Genomic DNA, 23,176 nt, shown 5'->3' on the forward strand with positions numbered 1-23,176 from the left:
GAAAATGAGAAGCAGCTGCAAGGGCCCTTTAACTACCTAAGCCCCACCCCCGGCCTGCCCAGCCCGGCCCAGCCCTGCCGGGAAGTGATCCCCAGTGCTGGGCCAGAGAGTTCCCCGGTCTGAGGAGCCTGCAGCTAGCCGCAGTTTTAGATGTGAGTACGTCATACTGGCCCCCAAAGTCCAAACCTGTGGCGAATCTTTGTGCCCCTCCAGGCTCTCTTGAGCTTTGTCCTGCTTTTTAGGGCCTTGTTTCTGCTGAGGGAGGAAAGAGCTCTCTCTGAATCAGAGGGGAAAGGAGGGGTAGAGGCTTTGCCTTGGGAGGTTTCACTTTCCTTGTTGGAGTTTTCTGGCTCTTAAAGCAAAGGTAGATGAACTCAACAGCACTCCCTTCCCACCTCCAGATCTCGGTTCTCTCTCTGACTTCAGGGACCCACATCTGCAGTAAGGTGGGGGACTTTACAGCATCCACTCACACTCTGTCTTGAAGCTTGGTTGGTCCTTGCTGTGTTCACCCGCCCCCTCCTCCTGGGGACCTGGGCTCTGACCTGTCACCTTGAGCACCTAAAATATGCCTTGTCCCCATTAAAACTTCTAAACTCTACCAACTGGTGAGGCCCCACCCAGGGCCGTGTGAACTGAGGGCCTTGGGAGATCACTTAAGTCATGAGAATGATCTTAATGTTGATGTGATTTCCAGAAGGCATGGAGTTTAGATAAGTTTCTTTCTTTTTAGGAGAAGGAAGTGAAAAATAGGAACTCAGTTGGACCCACTATTCTGTGACCCTGGGACTCCTAGAGCTGTCACTCCAAAGTGAAGCACTTGGGGGTGGGGAATGGTAGCTGAGGCGCATGTCCCCTGTGCTGTGCCTCCTGCTTGAGTGGACCCCTGTGTTATGGGGGAAAGGCAGCTGTTATGTGGGATGCCCGGCTGGAAACTCCCGGAAACTTGTTGGTTTCTGCCTTTGCCACACAGGGCACCGAGCCAGCCTGGGGTGGGGCTCTTTGGGTGGGACCGCTTTTCATAGCCATGACCAGGTGAGGCCTTTGAGTGGATGGCCTGGAGATAGCCTGAGGGCTCCAAGGTGATGACAGGGTACTCAGGCTTCCTTGCTGGGTGCTACAATTCTGAGTTCTGGGGAAACAGAGGGTGGGCACTGGCCCAGATTATAGAAAACTCACCCTTGAACTGCCTTAGGCACTATCTCCAGGCCAGTAATCAGCCTCATCCAGATCCTTAAGTCCTTGTTCTAAGTTCAGAGTCTTCCTGATGTTTCTACCTGAAAAGCCACTGTTTTCTGGTTTGGGGGGCTCTGCAGTCACAGCAGCCAGGGTGGAATTCTGGCTTCATCCTTTGAAAACCTGTGATCCTGAGCAAGTTCCTTAACTTCTAGGTTCTTGTGAGGATAAAATGAGTTAATTGAGGGCACTTAACACAATGCCTGGCACAGATTAAGTTCATAGTAAGTAGGAGCTGTTGTTTGTGGTCACTTGCCCAAAATACAAGTTGCAGAGTGTCTCTGCTGGAAACCTTGACCCAGTGGGTCTGGAGTGAGGCCTGGGAGACAGCTTGAGCAGGATTAGGAATCCCAGCTGAGTCCTACGATTGGCAGAGTTTAGGAAACACTGATGTAGATCCGGGGTCCTGAAGCCTGGTTCCCGGGTCACTTCCAGTCCAGGCAGTCCTCGCCTTTGATGATTGGCATTAAGTGGCAGCATCCGCAGGGAGGATGAGCCAAGTCCTGGGCTTGAGATGCTGCCCCCTCGAGGCCACCACGATGCCCCCCTCCCACCAAGTAGCCCAGTTTGGCTGGAGCTCAGACAAGATTTTCTTAGGAAGAAAGTGTCACCAAAAAAAAGTGTTTTAGGCCAGGCGTGGTGGCTTACGCCTGTAATCCTAGCACTCTAGGAGGCCAAGGCGGGCAGATTGCTCGATGTCAGGAGTTAGAAACCAGCCTGAGCAAGAGCAAGACCCCATCTCTACTATAAATAGAAATTAATTGGCCAATTAATATATATAGAAAAAATTAGCCGGGCATGGTGTTGCATGCCTGTAGTCCCAGCTACTCGGGAGGCTGAGGCAGGAGGATTGCTTGAGCCCAGGAGTTTGAGGTTGCTGTGAGCTAGGCTGATGCCACGGCACTCACTCTAGCCTGGGCAACAAAGCGAGACTGTCTCAAAAAAAAAAAAAAAAAAAAAAAGTATTTTATGTGAGACAAACATAAACCTGGAAGCTGCGGGGTGAAAAACAGGCTGTGGGCAGTTCCTGAATTATGTGACTCTCCGTTCTCTAAACAAAGACTGGAATGTTTAACCTAAAATCAGTGAAGGAAAATGCCGCAAAGACGAGTCCCTGTGATACCGAACTTCATAGCCTTTTCCTAAGCCCGAGGTTGGCACAGGTCTGGTGAGGGGTCTTCGTCACTAACCTCACCTCCACACCAGGCCTGCCTGAACCAGGAGTGAGGACACAGAGGGCTGGTTTGGCCTGGGGAGGGGGCAGGAGGAGAATACATGAAATTCCCTGCACTGAGGGGTCATCTGTAATCGGAGTGCATCTTTATTCTTCCTCCTCCTGGCTACCATATGAGCTCTTTTGACTTTAGAAACAGGAAACAGGCTTATAGCCAGTAACATGCTCACAATGATGCTGACAGTGACAGAAACTGCTGGATTGACACTTTCCCCACTGGCTCTCAATCCTGGCTATGTCTTGGCATCAGAGGGAGAGTTTTTAAAAATAGCAATGCTGGGACCCCACCCCAGGCCAATCAAATCAGAATTGCCAGAGGTGAGTGGCTTAAAAAATAATCTCCCAGTGACTCTAATGTTCAGATGGGGTTGGGAGCGTCTGATTTAGACCAGAGCTGCTTATATTTCAGTGTGTGCTCAGATTATTGGGCATCTAGTTAAAATGATGTTTGAGCTGGTGGTTCTTGCCTTGTAATCCTAGTGCTTTGGGAGGCTAAGGTGGCAGGATTGCTCGAGCCTAGAAATTTCAAACCAGCCTGGGCAACATAGCAAGACCTTGTTTCTACAAAAATAAAAATATTGGCCAAGTGCAGTGGCATGCACCTATAGTCCCACAGCTACTTGGAAGGCTAAGGCAGGAGGATCACTTGAGCCCAGGAGTTTGGGGCTGCAGTGAGCTATGACTGTGCCACTGTACTCCAGCTTGGGTGACAAAGTGGGACTCTAGCTCAAAAAAAAAAAAAAAAAGCTTATTGATTCAGCAGCTCTGGGATGGGGCCCAAAGTCTTGGATTATTATTATTATTATTATTATTTGAGACAGAGTCTCGCATTATTATTATTATTATTTGAGACAGAGTCTCGCTTTGTTGCCCAGGCTAGAATGAGTGCCGTGGCGTCAGCCTAGCTCACAGCAACCTCAAACTCCTGGGCTCAAGTGATCCTGCTGCCTCAGCCTCACAAGTAGCTGGGACTACAGGCATGTGCCACCATGCCCGGCTAATTTTTTTTTTCTGTATATATATTAGTTGTCCAATTAATTTCTTTCTATTTATAGTAGAGACAGGGTCTCGCTCTTGCTCAGGCTGGTTTTGAACTCCTGACCTCAAGCAATCCACCCACCTTGGCCTCCCATAGTCCTAGGATTACAGGCGTGAGCCACCGCACCCGGCCCAAGACTGCATTATTAACAAGCTCTGGGCGGTGCCGTGCTGCTCACTGCCGACCACATACGCAACATGGTCACTTTGGCATTTGCTATATAAGAGTCACTGTATTAGCCACTCAATTGATCCTGAAGATATGTAATGATTTATGACTCATTTGTTTATTAATTTTGGCTGTAGTGTAAATTTTACTTTTGAGTCAAGAGTCTAGAATCAAGAGCCTCTCCTCAAACTAGAGGGTGAACCCAGCTTCTGTTTGGACAGGCAGTTAAGTTCTCTTTCCAGCCTCCTTCTTAGGGGGAGGGGCACACTGGTGAGACTTTGGGTGAAAGTTGGTGGTTCTTAAAGGAGCCTCTTGACATTTGAAGGAGCTGTGATCAGACAAGATGGGGTGTATATGCCGACTGCTGACTAGGGCACAGATCTCAGAAGCAGGAACTAAAGAGAGTTGGTGGGTGGGTGAGTGAATTTGAAGAATCGAGACCAAACCTGAGGGCTGTGCAGGACTTTACAAAGGTCAACACCATCCTTAACCATTATCTTTTGAGATGAGGGAAGAGGAAGGGCTACGGCTGGTCCTGCCATATTGGAAGTAAAACGCTCTAACTGTGCACATCACCTGAAAACCACAAAAGTCTAAATCTGGGACTTGTCACACAACACACTGCCTGAGTCAGATGGTTTCCCTGGCTCACCTCCGTGGATGGCAGGAGTGGAAAGGCAGGACCTGTTCTGGGTGAACTTGGCAGGTCTAGGCGGAAGGCCCAGTGCTAGGGCCTGGCAGGTGGGTGGTCAGGGAGATAAAACGGGCCTGGTTCTGAAGCAGACACAGTTGGCAAGGGCTTGGCCTCAGAGCAGGGCAGGAGCCCCGCCATGAGGATGACTCTCACTGAGTCACCAAGCTGGGTCCAGCTGGGGTGGCAGATGGTGGAGAGGCCTCAGCAGTGGGGGGGGCGGGCGGCAGAGATCATCCAACGAGGAGCCAATGGAGGCTGTTCCTGGAGCCTTGTGTGGCCTTCGAGAGTTTGGTGTTCCCTGTGGGGCCTTAGAGCCCTGTCCATGCCTCCGCCTGCAGCCCGAGCCCTTCCTCTTCCCCCATCTGGTTTCCTGGCCAGGCTTCCACCCTGCAGAGAACCTGGCAAAGGGGCCACTGGAAAATGCTTCTGTTGGCTGTCAGATGCCCCTATTTGCTGTTCTAGCCCCACAGCTGGGATGACACAAGACTTGCCATCCTCCTGACCAGTAAACAAGGGAGGGCTAAGCCAGGATGCCAGGTGGGGTAGGGAGCCTCCCGGGCTGGTCACACTCCTTAGTCCCTCGCAGGCTGGGAAAGTTGGGCCTCAGGCACTGTTCCCTCCTCTGTGCAGTAAAGCACAGAGTGCCATGAAGAGCCAGGCTCTATTCTGGGTGCTTGCTTATTAACTCTGTCCTGACGACATGGGGAGCCGCTGTTATCCAGTCCTGTTTGGTAGATAATGAAGCAGTTACCTGGAAGCGAAGCGATTTAAGGTGGCCCATCACATAAGGGTTAGAGCCAACATCTAGGCAGTCCCAGCCCTGTGGATGCTTGGAAGGGGCTCTTCCAGAACAGGGCCCCACGTTGTGGAGCAGCTGGGGAGTGGAGGCGAAGCTGAGCATGACGGTGGGTGGGTAGGGGAACAGCCAAGAGATCATAAAGCCAGTCCCTGTGTGCTCAGACAATGAAGAGGGAGCTGTGACATTAGAAAAGCCACCGTCCTACAAGTTAAGTTCCTCATGAAAACAAGCAACAGAAAACGTATCAAGGTCAAATCCTATACAGCGTTGCAAGATAGAACCATGAGGAGCAGAATGATATCCCTCTGGTGTGGAAAGGGGACCGGGGAAAACAGATCAAAACTGTAACTTTTTTTTTTTGAGACAGAGTCTCGCTTTGTTGCCCAGGCTAGAGTGAGTGCCGTGGCGTCAGCCTAGCTCACAGCAACCTCAAACTCCTGGGCTCGAGCGATCCTTCTGCCTCAGCCTCCCGAGTAGCTGGGACTACAGGCATGCGCCACCATGCCTGGCTAATTTTTTCTATATATATTAGTTGGCCAATTAATTTCTTTCTATTTATAGTAGAGACGGGGTCTCGCTCTTGCTCAGGCTGGTTTCGAACTCCTGACCTTGAGCAATCCGCCCACCTCGGCCTCCCAGAGTGCTAGGATTATAGGTGTGAGCCACTGCGCCCGGCCAAAACTGTAACTTTTTAAATGATGTAAGACACTAAGGAAACAAGACGTGAAAACAGCAAATCAGAGTGGTAGTGCAGGCAGTCGGCATCTGCCCTTAACCACTGTGCAGTGCTGCCTTTTGAGAAAGATGGCACCATACGTGCCATAGCTGCTAGTCCTAATGGTAACACCCACTCGCTGTGTGGCCCTCAAGGACTCATTGTCCCCATCTGGGTCTCAACTACTTAGAGCCACACTTGGCCATTTAAATTAAAATTAATTAAAATAAATGTAGTCCCTCAGAGGCACTAGCTACATTTCAGGTGTTGAGTAGCCACATGTGGCTAGTCCAAAGACAGTGCAGGTTTAGAATATTCCTGCCAGTGCGGGAACCTTATTGGCCAGTACTGAGTTAGAGGGTCTTAAACAGGAGCCTGGCAGGTGACGTGAGTGTGCTGGCCCAAGTGTAAGACAGTAGGGAGTGGTGGGGACTGTGGTAAGCAGGGAAGCTGTGTCCCATCTAAAGGGGGCGGCTGCTTGGCTCTTGCCAATTCTGCCACACGGGAATGAGGGCCCAGTGTTGTGTTGGTGGTCTCCTACTTCCTCACGAGAAGCAGGAATTGGGAGTTTGTAAAAACTCACAATTTCTAAACAAAAAAAAAAAATCAAACTTGAAGTTTTACAGATCGTGTAGATCAGGTAAAGCTCTTTTCTTGGGCCTCTTCCAGCCTTGATTCTGTCATCTGTAGCTCCTGCCTGTTCTCCCTGTGCCAAGCCACTCCCGTTGGCTTCTCTCCACCATTTCTCACCCAGGTTGGGAGCTGGGTGGATGGTGGAGTGGATGAGAAGCCACTTCTTTCTGGTGATGGCCTCAACAGTGTCGAGCCTGTGGCCAGGGTCTCAGAGGATGAGGTTCTGAGGCACCTAGTAAACTTTGTTCTCTTTATATGACTCAAAGGGACATGTCCAAAGTCCAAGGGGTGTGGGCTGCAGGGATGGGGCTTAGGTGGGGTGTATAACACTCCTGATAAGGCCAAGCCCTGGACAAAACCACCCAGGACCCTGAAGAAGGAAGGTGGGGCGGGTGGAATATGATAGTCCTCTGCCTCCTTTCCCCTTCCTCTGCCCACACCCCTTCTCCCAACAGCAGGGAGCTGAGGGTGACAACAGACCAGAGAGAACTGGGGAGAAAGGGCTGGAGTGATCTGCGGTGTTACTAATTGAGCTGATTCTATGGGAGGTCAGTTGTCAGAAGTCCCTTTCACAAGAGGTGGACCAGGTCTTAACAGTTCACCCCCGGGCCAGGTGCGGAGGCTCACGCCTGTAATCCTAGCAGTCTGGGAGGCCGAGGCTGGAGGATCGCTCAAGGTCAGGAGTTCAAAACCAACCTGAGCAAGAGTGAGACCTCGTCTCTATTATAAATAGAAAGAAATTAATTGACCAACTAAAACTATATATATAAAAAGTTAGACGGGCATGGTGGCACATGCCTGTAGTCCCAGCTACTCAGGAGGCTGAGGCAGGAGGATCGCTTGAGCTCAGGAGTTTGAGGTTGCTGTGAGCTAGGCTGATGCCATGGCACTCTAGCCAGGGCAACACAGTGAGACTCTGTCTCAAAAAAAATAAATAAATAAATAAAGTTCACCCCTAGATTGCAGGAAGCACAGGCGGTGGGGAGGGGTGCAGAGATCATGCAAATATTCTGGGGCTGTGGGCTGATGTTTGAATACAGGCCGTCCTCAGTATGCCCTGAAATAAAGCTGCCTGCTCTGGAGGAGCCAGAGCGCCTGAGAGCTGCACCGCCCCACGGTGTGCTGCTCAAGGCCACACTGCTGCCTCCATGGGCTCCCTGCTCTGCCAGCTCCGTGTGTTTCTACACCTTAGGGACCAGGAACACTGTGATCTAAAGCCCTTTCCAGGGCTGCAGGCAGTTTAGGGGGAGCTGGTTGATGAGAGTGAGGAAAAGGAATTGGCAAGGAACCTTGGACTTGACTTCTGTGCCTAACTGCTGCCAGCAGTTCCTGGCAGAAGTGAGGTGTGGATGGGCCGCGTCCCCCTGGGTAGGGAGAAGGAAGGGAGAGGCGGGCATGGGACAGGGAAGGATGGGGTAATCTGAGCTGGGGAAGGAGGGACTGTACCCCACCTACAGCCCACCTTGTCCCAGGCCCTGCACTCATCTGTTGTGTCCTCTCCCTCACCTGTCTGTCATCCTTTGGTTAGCCCTGGGCTTGGGAGTCACCATGGCAACTGAAGAGTCCATCATCCGCATCCCTCCCTACCACTACATCCACGTGCTGGACCAGAACAGCAACGTGTCCCGAGTGGAGGTCGGACCAAAGACCTACATCCGGCAGGACAATGAGAGGTGGGTGTGGAGCCTGGGCCATGGGACCTGTTCCTCTGCTGGCATGATCATCCTCCTCCCTGCTCCCAGGCAGGAGTGGCCCTCGCTTAGGCGACAGGGAGGTTTCTCTTGCATGTGGTGCCTCTTTGGGGAATGGAGCCCTGGGTCCCCTGGGTCCTCATACCTCTTCTCATCCTCCAACAGGGTACTGTTTGCCCCCTTGCGCATGGTGACCGTGCCCCCACGCCACTACTGCACAGTGGCCAACCCTGTGTCCCGGGATGCTCAGGGCTCAGTGCTGTTAGACGTCACAGGGCAAGTACGACTTCGCCACGCTGACCTGGAGATCCGGCTGGCCCAGGAGCCCTTCCCTCTGTACCCAGGGGAGGTGCTGGAAAAGGTACTGGCCTCCTGTGCCCCACCCTGCCTGGCCTTGAGCTCTGTGCTGCCTTTTGAAGGGAAAACAAATGGGGCAGTGGGACGGTGTGGGGAGGGCTGTTAGCTGGCTTTTACCAAGGGCAGAATTGACTCATTGCCCCTCCACTCACATGTGCCCCAAGCAGACTCGCCCCTCTTCTGAGAACTGTCTGTCCCTCTCGCCACCTGATCTCCCAGGCTCTGGACCCTGCCAGAAGTACCCAGCCAGTCTGGATTAAATGAGTCGTGCCAAGGTTAGGCACTTCATGCGCTCGGTGTCAGACCCTGGTGGGCAGTGCCAAAGCAGCAGTGGACAAGAACTATGGATTGATTAAAAAGCTGACCCTTGGCCGGTCGTGGTGGCTCATACCTGTAATCCTAGCACTCTGGGAGGCCGAGGCAGGCGGATCGCTCAAGGTCAGGAGTTCAAAACCAGCCTGAGCAAGAGCAAGACCTCTTCTCTACTAAAAATAGAAAGAAATTAATTGGCCAACTAAAAATATATAGAAAAAAATTAACTGGGCATGATAGCACATGCCCATAGTCCCAGCTACTCGGGAGGCTGAGGCAGTAGGATCGCTTGAGCCCAGGAGTTTGAGGTTGCTGTGAGCTAGGCTGACGCCACGGCACTCTAGCCTGGCCAACAGAGTGAGACTCTGTCTCAAAAAAAAAAAAAAAAAAAAGCTGACTCTTAAGGAATCTGAGTGAAGAGTGTATATGGAGTCTTTGTGCTATCTTGTAACTTTTCTGTGTGAAACTGTCAAATGAAAGGTTTTTTGTTTGTTTTTTTAAAATCCACATCCAGGTGGTACCTAAATCTTCCTCTGGGTGGCTGGGTGGAGAGTGGTTGGGACCAGTGTTTACTTTTTTTTTTTTTTTTTTTTTTTTTTGAGACAGAGTCTCGCTTTATTGCCCAGGCTAGAGTGAGTGCCGTGGTGTCAGCCTAGCTCACAGCAACCTCAAACTCCTGGGCTCAAGCGATCCTACTGCCTCAGCCTCCCGAGTAGCTGGGACTACAGGCATGCACCACCATGCCCGGCTAATTTTTTCTATATATATTAGTTGTCCAATTAATTTCTTTCTATTTATAGTAGAGATGGGGTCTTGCTCTTGCTCAGGCTGGTTTCGAACCCCTGACCTCGAGCTATCCACCTACCTCGGCCTCCCAGAGTGCTAGGATTACAGGCATGAGCCACCGCGCCCAGCCTGGGACCAGTGTTTAAAGCTTCCTAAAGTTGACAGTAAAAGCCTTCCTCAGCCCTGCCTTGTGTCAGCCTCAACTTCCCCAGCAGTCCCAGTGCACGTGTCCCAGTCTGGAAGGGCAGGGATGCCACACAGACATTCCTTCCCATTTGCGCTTCTTGATTTCAACTCTGGCCCTCTGTTCTGCTTCAGCCCCTGCCCGGTGCCAGGCCCACTCTGGACACCGCTATTCTCCCCCAGCCCCTCTGAGCCTGAACTCCAGCCACTGCCACCGCCCCCTCCCTCCTTTGTGACAATCCTACTTTTCTCTCCCATCAGGTTCTCTTCTTGATTTTTTTTTTCTGACCCTGACCAGATCTTATCATTTTAACACTTCTCATACCCTCTGTGCCCTTGTCCTCAACCACGGTTACTGTCAGTGTTGATTTCTGGGGGTGTTGTTCTGGTTCTTTGACTCTTTGCTTGGAAGAATCATAAGCAGGGCTGGTGTGACTGAGTGATGACAGACACTTAGCGATTCCACACGAGCAGCGGTTATTGCAGGCTTTCAGTATACAAAGTAAAGTACGTTTCCAGAGGGGAAATGGGTCTGTCTCTGTGAGTGGAGAAGACCCTGGGGTTTTACCACCCTTCCACTTATATGTCTATACTTTAGGATATGCTAAATGGTAGGCACAATAGTCATTATTTTCCTGGGAAAAGGGTGGAGAGTTCTTGGAGCTAAGGGCCCTCCCCAATTTTATCCTTATAGAGTAACTTCCGGGGTTGCCATGACGTTTGCAAACTGTCATGGCGCTGGTGGGTACGGTTTTTACTATGCTGATGTATGTTACTGGGGAAAAAGTTGCCTTTGGACGTGAGCTCCTAGTTTCTATGCATGCTCCTGGCCAGGAAAAGCCCCTAACCTCAAGTTCCTGCTGTTTCAGATTTGGTTCTAGATGTTCATTGGCCTCTTTTCCTGTGGTTAGTGACCTGCACTTGACCCTAATCTTACCTCCCACCTACACTTTTATTCTCTCACGCAGGAAGAGTTAGAACAACCTTGCCTGGGGGGAGAGAGCTGCCACTGTTAATGAGCAGCTAATGGTGGGTTAAGTGGTTCATTCCAACCCAGCTCTGGAGAACAGCTCTCTTCCTTTCTAACCTGCTTCCTCTTCCTTGGTTCCATCTGCTTCAAAATATTTATTGTTCTCAGCTGTTTTCCTATTTTCTGCCCCTCTCATTCTCCAACAACCTGGTCACCTACTTAGTTCAAAACTGAGGCCATCTGGCAGGATGCGTGTCTGCGTCCCATCCCCATTACCTGGTACCTACCCTCGCCTCCTTTCTACCTGCTGGAGCCCTGAGAAGATTGCCCTTCCTCCACTGCCTGACACCTGGTTCCTCCCCTGTCACTTCTCTCTCCTTTCCATCTTTAACTTCTCCACTACCCATGCCTTTCTCTCGGCCAGCAAACGTGCTCTGTTGCTTCCATGTTTTTCTGGCCTTAAAGGTTTACCCATACAAGCTTTCATTTTAAAGAATACATTCATGGGGCTGTAAAGTCCTCCGACTCCACCACCAATGCCTGCTCTCTGTTCCCCAGAGTCTACCATGCTGCACGTCTCCATTGCCAGTGTATGTATTTCATTTATTTATATAGAGACACGGTCTTGCTCTGTCACCCAGGCAGGAGTGCAGCAATGTGATCACAGCTCACTGTAACCTCAAACTCCTGGCCTCAAGCGATCCTCCCACCTCAGCCTCCCAAAGTGCTGGGGCTACAGCTGTGAGCCACAGCACCCTGCCTCACCCACATCCTTCTACTTCCTAGAGAGACCCAGTGCACACTAGGCCAGGAAATATTCATTTATTCAGCTTGCCGGATACTTCTACCTCTCCCACCGAACCCTCTACCCATTTTCCCTGCTGATAGGTTACCAGCTCTGAGCAGCTCCCCGGCCCTTTCTGCAGAGGAAGGGGTGTCTTGGCCCATCAGCGATGGCGTCCTCTTGTTTGCTCAACTCTGTCCGTAGTTCTTCAGAACAGATAGTCTTGGGACCACCCCTGCCTTGCACATTCCTAGAGTCTTATTTTGGGACATGTAAGGATTGATGCCATGGACTCTGACCTCCAGAGTGTCAGGGTTGACCCCTGGGCTCACAGCACTGAATGTTCCATGTCCCCCTTCTTCCCCACTAGGACATCACCCCCCTGCAGGTGGTCCTTCCCAACACCGCCCTCCATCTTAAGGCGTTGCTGGATTTTGAGGATAAGGACAGAGACAAGGTGGTGGCAGGAGACGAGTGGCTATTCGAGGGACCTGGTAGGTTCTCTTTCCACTGGGCCTGAGTCGGGATCAGGGTTTCCTACATTCCCACCATGGCCACGATATCTTGCGACCTTCAGCCTCCACTTTGCCTCCCCTCCCCAGGCACGTACATCCCGCGGAAGGAGGTGGAGGTTGTGGAGATCATTCAGGCCACGGTCATCAGGCAGAACCAGGCCCTGCGGCTGAGGGCCCGAAAGGAATGCTGGGACCGGGACGGCAAGGAGAGGGTGACAGGTGGGATCACCAAGGGGCACTGGTAGTGGGTGGGTAGGAGGGGCCTCGACTGCAGAGGAAGTAGAGGAAGGTGGGGGGTAAGCCACTTGTAGCCGGGGCAGGTGCTTCCCTGGTATCTCCTGAAAGCTGATGAAGGCTACCTACCACTTCCTCCCCACCCCCCCATGCTGCTGCTCCCCAGGCCCTGACCCTGTCTGTGATGGTGACCATGCTGACTGGCTCCCCCTACCCCCACCTTTACTATGAGCTGTAGGCAGTGGCTGTGTCGTATCTGGTTCTGGATCAACAAAGCAGATGTTCAAATACAATTAACAAATGCAGTGTTTACTCTGTGCCAGGTGTGGTTCAAAATGCTTTGCAGGCTGGGCAGAGTGGCTCATGCCTATAATCCCAGCACTTTGGGAGGCTGAGATGGGAGGAGCACTTGAGCCCAGGAGTTCAAGGCCAGCCTGGACAACATAGCAAGACCCCATCTCTAAAAAAAAAAAAAATCAACCAAGTGGGGTGGTACCTGCCTATAGTCCCAGCTGCTAGGGAGGCTGAGGCAGGAGGATCGATCACTTGAGCCCAGGAGTTGTAGGTTGCAGTGAGCTGTGATTACACCACTGTACTCTAGCCCTGGGGACAGAGCAAGCCCCTGTCTCAGAAAAAAAAGTGCTTTGCAAATGGTAATTTATATAGTCCTGAAACAACCTTGAGGTACTACTACCCCCATTTATATGACAAAACTGAGGCACAGAACTCTGGTTGCTTGCCCTGGGTGTGTGGCCAGACAAGGCAAAGTGGGGACTTGCATGCTGGCACTCTGGCTTCTTCAGTAAACCAAAGGACATATACAACTCTAATAGGCACTTCCGGTGCATTTTAGGGAAAGGACAAAAGTTCATCTTTGGAGCTTAGAGAAGACATAGCAAGGTGTTGGCACAGCAGCAACCTGTGTATCTTAGACGAGCTTTTTTATTCTCTGTAGGAAGGGATTAGTTTTCCTCTGGCCTCAAAGGATTGAATACAAGGACTTATGTTGGGCCCTCGAACGTGGAGGCAGTGGCAGCTCTTTACTTACAAAGTCTTGCTGGTCCCTCTTGTCTAGGCTTTGGGCAGGGGTGGCTGGGAAGCAGGCTGGGTGACTTTGGACTCTTACCTCCCACTCTTGGTCTAGGGGAAGAATGGCTGGTCACCTCCGTGGGGGCATATCTCCCAGCAGTGTTTGAGGAGGTTCTGGATTTGGTGGATGCTGTGGTCCTTACGGAAAAGGTTTGTGCCCGGGGGTGTGGGTTATGGGACCTGGGGCCAGGGAACATCAGAGTGCAGAGGATGGCAGCGGGTGAGTTGAGAGTAAAAGAGAAGCTGTTGTTCCTAGGGTCACTCAAAAAATTAATTTAGAGATCAGATCACCTGAATATTCTGGGTCATCTGAAAGGGTTAAGAAGTTCTCCTGGGTTGGTAGAAATTGTCATTCAGACCTGGGAGCATTTAGTGGCCAGTGGGGCTCCCAGATCCCTCGATGAAGTTAAAAGTAGGTTGCTCAACACCAAACGCCTCTGCTCTGCAGACCGCCCTGCACCTCCGGGCTCGGCAAAACTTCCGAGACACGAGGGGAGTGGCCCGACGCACTGGGGAGGAGTGGCTGGTGACTGTGCAAGACACGGAGGCCCACGTGCCGGACGTCCACGAGCAGGTGCTGGGGGTTGTACCCATCACCACCCTGGGCCCCCGCAACTACTGTGTGATTCTCGACCCTGTCGGACCAGATGGCAAGAACCTGCTGGGGCAAAAGCGTGTGGTCAAGGTGAGCCCCTCCTGTGCCCTAGAGGCCTGCCCTGCAGGCAAGTGCCCTTGAGTGGCATGAGACCCTCTGTACTTGCTCCCTTTTCTCTCTCTCTTTTTTTTTTTTCCTTTTCTCCTTCCATGCCAGGTACATGTTCTAGAAGCACCCTCTGTCCCTTTGCACATGTAGTTCTTTATGCCTGAAAAACTGTCCCATTTGACTCCTGGGCAGCCTCTGACTTACCCCTCGGACTTCAAGTTCCATGCTGCCTCTTCTGGAAAAGCTCCCGGCCCTCACCATGCCCCAGGATGCTGAAACGTTCTCTTATGGTCTTGCATTGCTTGACGATGGGGATCTGTTCTGAGAAGTGGTCAATTTTGTCATTGTGAGAACGTTGTAGAGTGTTCTTACGCAAACGTATGTGGTCTAGCCTACTATTAATATTTCCCTAGGCCAGGTGTCATGGCCTGTGGCCCCTAGACTGCAAACCTGTACAGCATGTTACTGTACTGAATACTGAGGCAATTGGAACACTATGGTGAGAATTTGTGTATCGAAACATAGAAAAGGCACAGTAAAAATAGGATATAAGACCCCCATTCTAACCTTACGGGACCACCGTCATTGACTGAAATGTCATTACGTGATGCATGATTGTATGTCACGTTCCCTGTGTGGAACCTTTGTCCTCTTTCATGAAACAAATCTCTTGGTTTACCCTCCTCACCGTCCCCTACCTAATCCCCTAAAAGGCCAAATAGTAGATATTTCAGGCCTGGTGAGTCACACAGCTTCTGTTGAAACTATTCAGCTCTGCTGCTGTATTGTTGGAGCAGCATAGACAATATATAAACACACAAGAGAGCTCCTGCATCCTGGAAAGTTTGATTTGCAAAAACAAGAGGCAGAAAATGTAGAAAAAACCCAAATGTCCATCAATTGATGAATGGATAAAAAATTGTGACATATCCATAAAATGGAATATCATTCAGCTATAAAAAGAAATGAAGTACTTATATGTGCTACAGCATCAATGAACCTTGAAAACATTATGCTAAGTGGAAGAAGCCAGACGTTAAAGACTGCATATTGTATGACTCTATTTATATGTAGTGTCCAGCATAGGTGAATTCCTAGAGAAAGGAAATAGACCAGTGGTTGATGGATGTGAGTAGCAGTAACTTCCACTAGATATAGGATTTCTTTTCAGGGTGATTAAAATATTCTAGACTGGCCAGGCACAGTGGCTCACACCTGTAATCCTAGCACTCTGGGAGGCCAAGGTGGGAGGATCGCTCAAGGTCAGGAGTTCAAGACCAGCCTGAGAAAGAGCAAGGCCCCATCTCTACTAAAAAAATAGAAAGAAATTAGCCGGACAACTAAAAATATATATAGAAAAAATTAGCTGGGCATGGTGGTGCATGCCTGTAGTCCCACCTACGTGGGAGGCTGAGGCAACAGGATTGCTTGAGCCTAGAGGTTTGAGGTTGCTGTGAGCTAGGCTGATGCCACGGCACCTTAGCTCAGGCAACAAAGTGAGACTCTGTGTCTCAAAAAAATTAAAAAATAAGCTGGGCACGGTGGCTCACGCCTGTAATCCTAGCTCTCTGGGAGGCCGAGGCGGGCGGATTACTCGAGGTCGGGAGTTCGAAACCAGCCTGAGCAAGAGCGAGACCCCATCTCTACTATAAATAGAAAGAAATTAATTGGACAACTAATATATATAGAAAAAATTAGCTAGGCATGGTGGCTCATGCCTGTAGTCCCAGCTACTTGGGAGGCTGAGACAGAAGGATCGCTTGAGCCCAGGAGTTTGAGGTTGCTGTGAGCTAGGCTGATGCCACGGCACTCACTCTAGCCTAGGCAACAAAGTGAGACTCTGTCTCAAAAAAAAAAAAAAAATTAAAAAATAATAATAAAATAAAAATATTCTAGACTTATGTGTATTAGTTATGGTTGGACAGACAACTTAGAATATATTAAAATGATTTGTATATTCCCAAAAGGTAAATTTTATATATAGATTATAGCTCAATAAAAATATATATTAAAAAGGTAGCAGGCCAGATTTGATTGAAAGATCAGAGTTTGCCAACCCCTGGATTATACCATCCCAAGAAAACAAAGCATGGGAGAAATGAAGAGGAATAATAGATTAATTAGATAGACTAGTTTTTAACTATTTAGCTTGTGAGGATGCAGGTCCTGACAGTTTACAGAATCATGCAAGGTCATGTTTGACCAGATGAGATTCTGCACACATTTGCATAGAGCCTTAGAGTGTCCAAATAATACCTCACGGTGTTATAACGTGGGGGTGGGGGTGTGCTTTTTGTTTGTTTGAGACAGGATCTTGCTCTGTTGCCTAGGCTAGAGTGTAGTGGTGCATTCCTAGCTCACTGACACCTCAAATTCCTGGGCTCAAGTGATTCTCCTGCCTCAGCCTCCTGAGTAGCTGGAACTACAGGGTGTGCCATGCTGTCCGGCTAATTTTTTAAATAATTTTTTATAGAGACAGGGTCTTGCTATGTTGCTTAGGCTGGTCTCAAACTCCTGGCTCAAGAGATCCTCTCACCTTGGTCTCCCAAAGTGCTGGGATCATAGGCATGAGCCACTGTGCCTGGTTGGGGGTGTGCTGTTGGGGTTCCTGTCCTTGACACACACCAAGACAGCATGGGGATGGGGAGGTGGCTCAGAAGCACCTGCAGTCACAAGTGGTGACAACTGCTAACCCTGTGTCTCTCCACTAGGGAGAGAAGTCTTTTTTCCTCCAGCCAGGGGAGAGGCTGGAACGAGGCATCCAAGATGTGTACGTGCTGTCAGAGCAGCAGGGACTGCTGTTGAGGGCCCTGCAGCCCCTGGAGGAGGGGGAGGATGAGGAGAAGGTCTCACGTCAGGCTGGGGACCGATGGCTCATCCGCGGGCCCCTGGAGTACGTGCCATCCGCCAAGGTGGAGGTGGTTGAAGAGCGTCAAGCCATCCCTCTGGACGAGAACGAAGGCATCTACGTGCAGGACGTCAAGACGGGAAAGGTAACAGCCAAGGGGTGGGCAGTGTTGCTGCTGTGTGGCCACGGCGGCGGCGTCCTCTGAGCAGGCAGGGAGATGCCAATGGGCAGCGGTGCAAGGTAGAGGTTGGGAGGGACTCCAGCAGCAAAGATAGCAGCATCAGGGTGGGCTGGCTGGTCGGTATGAGGCCATTCCATGAAGTATTTGCCATCTCTTTGTCTTAAATATCTAATTTCATTCCTTTTTTTTTTTTTTTTTTTTTTTTTGAGACAGAGTCTCACTTTGTTGTCCAGGCTAGAGTGAATGCCGTGGCGTCAGCCTAGCTCAGAGCAACCTCAAACTCCTGGGCTTGAGCAATCCTTCTGCCTCAGCCTCCCGAGTAGCTGGGACTACAGGCATGCGCCACCATGCCCAGCTAATTTTTTTTATATATATATCAGTTGGCCAATTAATTTCTTTCTATTTATAGTAGAGACGGGGTCTCGCTCAGGCTGGTTTTGAACTCCTGACCTTGAGCAATCCGCCCGCCTCGGCCTCCCAAGAGCTAGGATTACAGGCGTGAGCCACCGCGCCCGGCCTCATTCCTTTTTTTTTATGAGACAGAGTCTCATTCTGTTGCCCAGGCTAGAGTGCCATGGCGTCAGCCTAGCTCACAGCAACCTCGAACTCCTGGGCTCAAGCAATCCTCCTGCCTCAGCCTCCTGAGTAGCTGGGACTACAGGCATGCGCCACCATACCCGGCTAATTTTTTCTATATATTTTTAGTTGGCCAATTAATTTCTTTCTATTTTTAGTAGAGATGGGGTCTGGCTCTTGCTCAGGCTGGTCTTGAACTTCTGACCCTGAGGGATCCTCCTGCCTCAGCCTCTCAGAGTGCTAGGATTACAGGCATGAGCCACCAGGCCTGACCTTAAATATCTAATTTCAAATTTTGGAAACTCCCACAGAGAGGATGAGCCAAGTTTTAGGATGGGGACTGCGCCCCACTGCAGGTCTGGCCCGCATCATTAAGGTCTGACTGGGTAGCCTAGGAACATTAAAAACCTCTTCCCCTCTGCCCGTATCCTGGTGGGATCTTTCCTTTTGCAACCTAAAACCTTGACCTCAGTTTGACCTAGGGCCACATCTCCAGCCTCTTTTCTAAGCATCCAACCTTAGAAGCACAGCTCAGAACCCTAGCCGGTGTTAGTGTGTACTACCTACTTCCTAGGATTCAGTCTGTCCCCATAAAGCCCTCTAAGCTGCCCCATGAAGGATGATTCTAGAAGGAGTAACATGGAGCACTTACTATTATGCCAAGTACTGTTCTTTGAACTAGACACGTGAAATGTCATCCATCCCTTGAGCCCATGAGGTGGCTACTATTGTGTCCATTTGACAGAGAAGGAGAGTGAAGCCGGAGGGTGAAATAGCTTGCCGGGGGTGACAGAGCTAGCGGATGGCACACACAAGACTGAGCCAGCCTCGTGGCAGAGACTGTGCTCAACCTCGGTGCTGCGCCTCCCCGAGACCGGCTCTGCCTCAGGAGCGCTGGGTGGGTCTCCCTCCCGTCTACTCTCGCTGGCAGTGACCCTCCTCGTCCTTGTGTCAAGGTGCGCGCTGTGATCGGAAGCACCTACATGCTGACCCAGGACGAGGTCCTGTGGGAGAAGGAGCTGCCTCCCGGCGTGGAGGAGCTGCTGAACAAGAGGCAGGACCCGCTGGCAGACAGGGGTGAGAAGGGCACCACCAAGCCCTTACAGCCCTCTGCACCCCGGAACAAGACCCGCGTGGTCAGCTACCGCGTCCCCCACAATGCCGCGGTGCAGGTGTACGACTACAGAGAGAAGAAAGCTCGGTGAGGGGCTGGCTGGGACGGATGTGGTGGGGAGAGGCCCTCGGAGTGCCCAACTCTGACTCCCGGCTCTCTCTGCAGCGTGGTCTTTGGGCCTGAGCTGGTGTCGCTGGGTCCCGAGGAGCACTTCACAGTGTTGTCTCTCTCCGCCGGGCGGCCCAAGCGCCCCCATGCCCGCCGCTCGCTCTGCCTGCTGCTCGGGCCTGACTTCTTCACAGATGTCATCACCATCGAGACGGCAGATCACGCCAGGCTGCAGCTGCAGCTCGCCTACAACTGGTAACCAAGGGTGGGGGCAGTCGGCGAGGGTTCCTGCGGGGGCAGCCTTGGGAACCGAGGAAGAGGAGGAAGAGCGGTGCCTCCTAGAGTGCTGGCTCCTCCTCCTCCAGGGCAGGATGCGTGGCCTGATGCCACGGTCACAACGGGACCCAGGGAAGGTGTGGGTTCGCATCCTGGGACTGGGACACTGCCCCAGCTAAACGCCCAGCATGTACACTGCCAGGTGCTTAACTGCAATGTTATTAAAAGATCAGTGAGACACAGCCAGTGGGAGGGGACAGTGTGAGCAGGTGGTGGGACTGCTCGGGTCTGCATCCCAGCCCTGCTGTTTGCAGGCTATGGGCCTGAGCAAGGGACTAGGCACTTTCCTCAGTTTCCCCATCTGTAAAAGGAGGATGGCAGCATTACCTACCCACAGGGCTGTTGAAAGGATGCGACAAGAATTAGAACAGTGCCCCCCTATGGCTGGAGTGCAGTGGCAGCTATAAGAGTCAGGTGAGCTGGTCACGCACAGAAATAGTGCTCAACTCCCAAGCACACATCTCTCACCTCTTGGCTGAGAGGAGCCTGCACTGTGACGAGGGCAGATGGGTGCTGACACATTCCCAGGCGCGATTGCGTGATAGTTAAGGGCAGACCCTAGAGCCAGCTGCCTACGTTCAGCTTCCTGGCTTGCCACAAATTGTGTGACCTTGGGCAAGTCACTTAACCTGTCTGGACCTTCCTCATCTGTATGATGGGGATCATGCACATCCCCGTCTCACAGAGTGGCTGAGGGGATTATGGGAAGATGTGCTAAGTTTCTTGAGACCTTACCAGGCACAAATCAGCATTCTTGTTGTAAGAGGCCCTACCCAGCCACAAGGGTGGGTGTTGAGCCCCTTCCCAAAGACAGAGTTGCTGTTTCCCCATTCTGGGCCTCTTTGCTCACAGGCACTTTGAGCTGAGTGACCGGAAGAATCCCCAAGAGACGGCCAAGCTCTTCTCAGTGCCTGACTTTGTGGGTGACGCCTGCAAGGCCATTGCGTCCCGGGTTCGGGGGGCTGTGGCCTCTGTCACCTTCGATGACTTCCATAAGAACTCGGCCCGCATCATTCGCACTGCTGTCTTTGGCTTTGAGACCTCGGAGGCCAAGGGCCCTGACGGCGTGGCCCTGCCCAGGGCCCGGGATCGGGCCGTCTTCCCCCAGAACGGGCTGGTGGTCAGCAGCGTGGATGTCCAGTCCGTGGAGCCCGTGGACCAGAGGACCCGGGACGCTCTGCAGCGCAGCGTCCAGCTGGCCATCGAGATCACCACCAACTCCCAGGAGGCAGCGGCCAAGTGAGTGAAGCCTGGGGGTCGGGCTACCCACAATGTCCCCTGAGGCCAGACCTCTCCAGAGTCCCCATCTCAGCCATTGCCAGGACCTGGATAACATGGTGTCTCGTAATGGTCTGCCCGCTGCTATCCTTCCCCCAGGGATCTATCTGCCCAGCAGATAGGAGGACCCACTTAAAGTGTGAACCAGATGCCACTCCTTTTCCTGTGGCTTCATACCTTGTGACAAAACCCAAACTTCTTTCTGTGGCCTTCCAGGCACTCTGGGGTCCAGCTTGGCCTCCCTTGACCCCACTTTCCAGCCTTCCCTGCTAGCTGATGTGTTCCAGCCCCAGGACTCCCTCTGCACAGCTTGTTCCCGCCTGGAGGCCTCCTGCACAGGCAGTTCCTGCTGCCCAGAAAGCTCTTCCTTGAGAGCTGCTTTCACCCAGCCGTCTCCTCTGGCCTTGGCCCAAACATCATGTCCTTGGAGAACTCTCTTCTTTCTCCCAACACTGAATAACATCCTCTTGCCCGAGTCACCCATTTTACCACCTTCACACTGCTTGTCCCTATCTGAAATTGAAATCCTCTGCATACTTGTTTTTTCCCCGCTGGAAGGCGAGTTGCACGAGAGCAGGACCACAGGCGCGCCGGCCTTCCAGGGCCTGGAACCGCGCTTGGCCTGCGGCACACACGCTGTTCTCCCTCGAGCTGCATGTTGAGTGCTTCCAGGGGCCAGGATCTGTCCTGGGCACCTGATAGATAGGGGTCCCTGCCATTGGTGCTCCTGTTCCCTCTGGCCCCATGCCAGCGCCTTACCTGTGCCCCCTCTTCTCCAGGCACGAGGCTCAGAGACTGGAGCAAGAAGCCCGTGGGCGGCTCGAGAGGCAGAAGATCTTGGACCAGTCAGAAGCCGAGAAAGCTCGCAGGGAGCTCTTGGAGCTAGAGGCGTTGAGGTGGGGCGAGAGCGAGAGGGAAAGGCTGGCAGGGCTGAGGGGTCGGGAAGGCGGCTGGTGGAGTGGGGCGTGAGGGTGCTCGCAAAAGCTGCTGCTGCAAAATTGAAGGCCGTGGGAGGCTGGGCTTTCTCGGGGGCCTCACCTGACTCTGCCTCCTCCTCCAGCATGTCCGTGGAGAGCACTGGGACCGCCAAGGCAGAGGCCGAGTCCCGGGCAGAGGCAGCTCGGATTGAGGGAGAAGGCTCAGTGTTGCAGGCCACGCTGAAAGCAAAGGCCTTGGCCATCGAGACGGTGAGCAGGGGCAAGCTGGTGGCCTCGGGGCTGGCCAGGCCTGGCCATTCACCAGTCCTTGAGGCCGAGTAGAATACCAAGCACCCTAACAGAAGGCCCTATCCATGTACTTGGTTTACAAAGTCCTTTCACCTATAGCAACTCATTTATCATATTCCTCGAAGGTAAGGACATCACATGCAGGCCCACAGCTGACTGCTCATGTTGGCCACGTCTGTGCCAGGTACCGCATGTGCTTAACAGGCATGACCTTATTTACTGCTTGGATCCCATTAAGGTCACTGTCTCCATTTCACAGATGAGGGACTGAGGCCAGGGTTAAGGGGCTCCCACGAGTCGCTAGATAAGCAGTGGCATAGCCTGGAGTCACTCCTAACTGATTTGAGTTTACAACGCCTCCCTCAGGCCTGCTGGCCAGGGTGAGTTGCTGGACAGTTCCCAGGGGCCACATGCTCTAAAAAAATGCTGGGTGTTCCCCCTTCCAGGAGGCGGAACTCCAGCGCGTGCAGAAAGTACGAGAGATGGAACTGGTCTATGCCCGCGCCCAGCTGGAGCTGGAGGTGAGCAAGGCCCAGCAGCTGGCCGAGGTGGAGGTGAAGAAGTTCAAGCAGATGACAGAGGCCCTGGGCCCTAGCACCATCAGGGACCTTGCTGTGGCTGGGCCAGAGATGCAGGTGAGTGGCGCGGGTAGGCAGGAGGTGAGGGGGAGTTGGTTTTGGGCCCAGCCTTGGAACCAAGATGGCAGAGCCAGGAAGGCACACACAACATCTGGAAAGCTGCTGGGGGCAGAGGGGTTAGGGGAGGAGGTGAGTGAACTGTCCCTGTGCCATGTGTCATTCAAGCAGTGTCCTGTTGCATCAACAGCAGGCACTGTGCTAGACTCAGTAGTGAACTGGAGTTCCAGGAGGAGTCAGCAAACAGATGGGACATCTGTGTGTGTGACAAGTGCTTCGAAGGAAGTCAAGCAGAGTGCTCAGATGAAGGGGGAGGTGACACTGCAAGCCAGTTGGTTTAAGGAGAGTCGCTGTGAAGCCTGGCTCCCTAGAGAGGCAGCCGAGTAGGAGATGAGAGGGTAACCAGGGTCTGCCCTGTCTCTTACCTTCTTCCTCCTCACTCCCTCCAGGTAAAACTGCTCCAGTCCCTTGGCCTGAAATCAACCCTCATCACCGATGGCTCCACTCCCATCAACCTCTTCAGCACAGCCCTGGGGCTGCTGGGGCAGGGGTCTGAGGCTCCCCTGGGCAAACAGGTGGCCACTGGGCCTGGCCCCCGGGAGGACTTGACTCCTCAGGCCTTCTCTGCCCCTCAAGTTCCCGGGGACATCCCCGTTATGCCTGTACTGCACTGATCCCTGACAAATGGAATGGATGTTTCTAGGCATTTAAACCCTTTTCTACTTATCTGAA

The 23,176-nt window shown here is 52.2% G+C and overlaps 1 protein-coding gene across 1 annotated transcript; it reads left to right on the forward strand.

Annotated features, from left to right (window-relative positions):
• The first annotated feature begins 50 nt into the window (after nt 1-50).
• On the forward strand, nt 51-23,176 carry MVP (major vault protein). The gene is made up of 15 exons (XM_012764250.3): nt 51-152; nt 8,047-8,191; nt 8,375-8,570; nt 11,972-12,095; nt 12,204-12,335; nt 13,495-13,589; nt 13,888-14,124; nt 16,854-17,135; nt 18,704-18,948; nt 19,027-19,224; nt 20,158-20,544; nt 21,363-21,479; nt 21,644-21,770; nt 22,256-22,444; nt 22,894-23,176. The coding sequence occupies exons 2-15, from the start codon at nt 8,067-8,069 to the stop codon at nt 23,116-23,118; spliced, it is 2,679 nt and encodes an 892-aa protein (XP_012619704.1). The 5' UTR covers nt 51-152; nt 8,047-8,066; the 3' UTR covers nt 23,119-23,176.

The sequence above is a fragment of the Microcebus murinus genome, chromosome 19, assembly GCF_040939455.1.
Source record: "Microcebus murinus isolate Inina chromosome 19, M.murinus_Inina_mat1.0, whole genome shotgun sequence".
Taxonomy (NCBI): Eukaryota; Metazoa; Chordata; class Mammalia; order Primates; family Cheirogaleidae; genus Microcebus; species Microcebus murinus.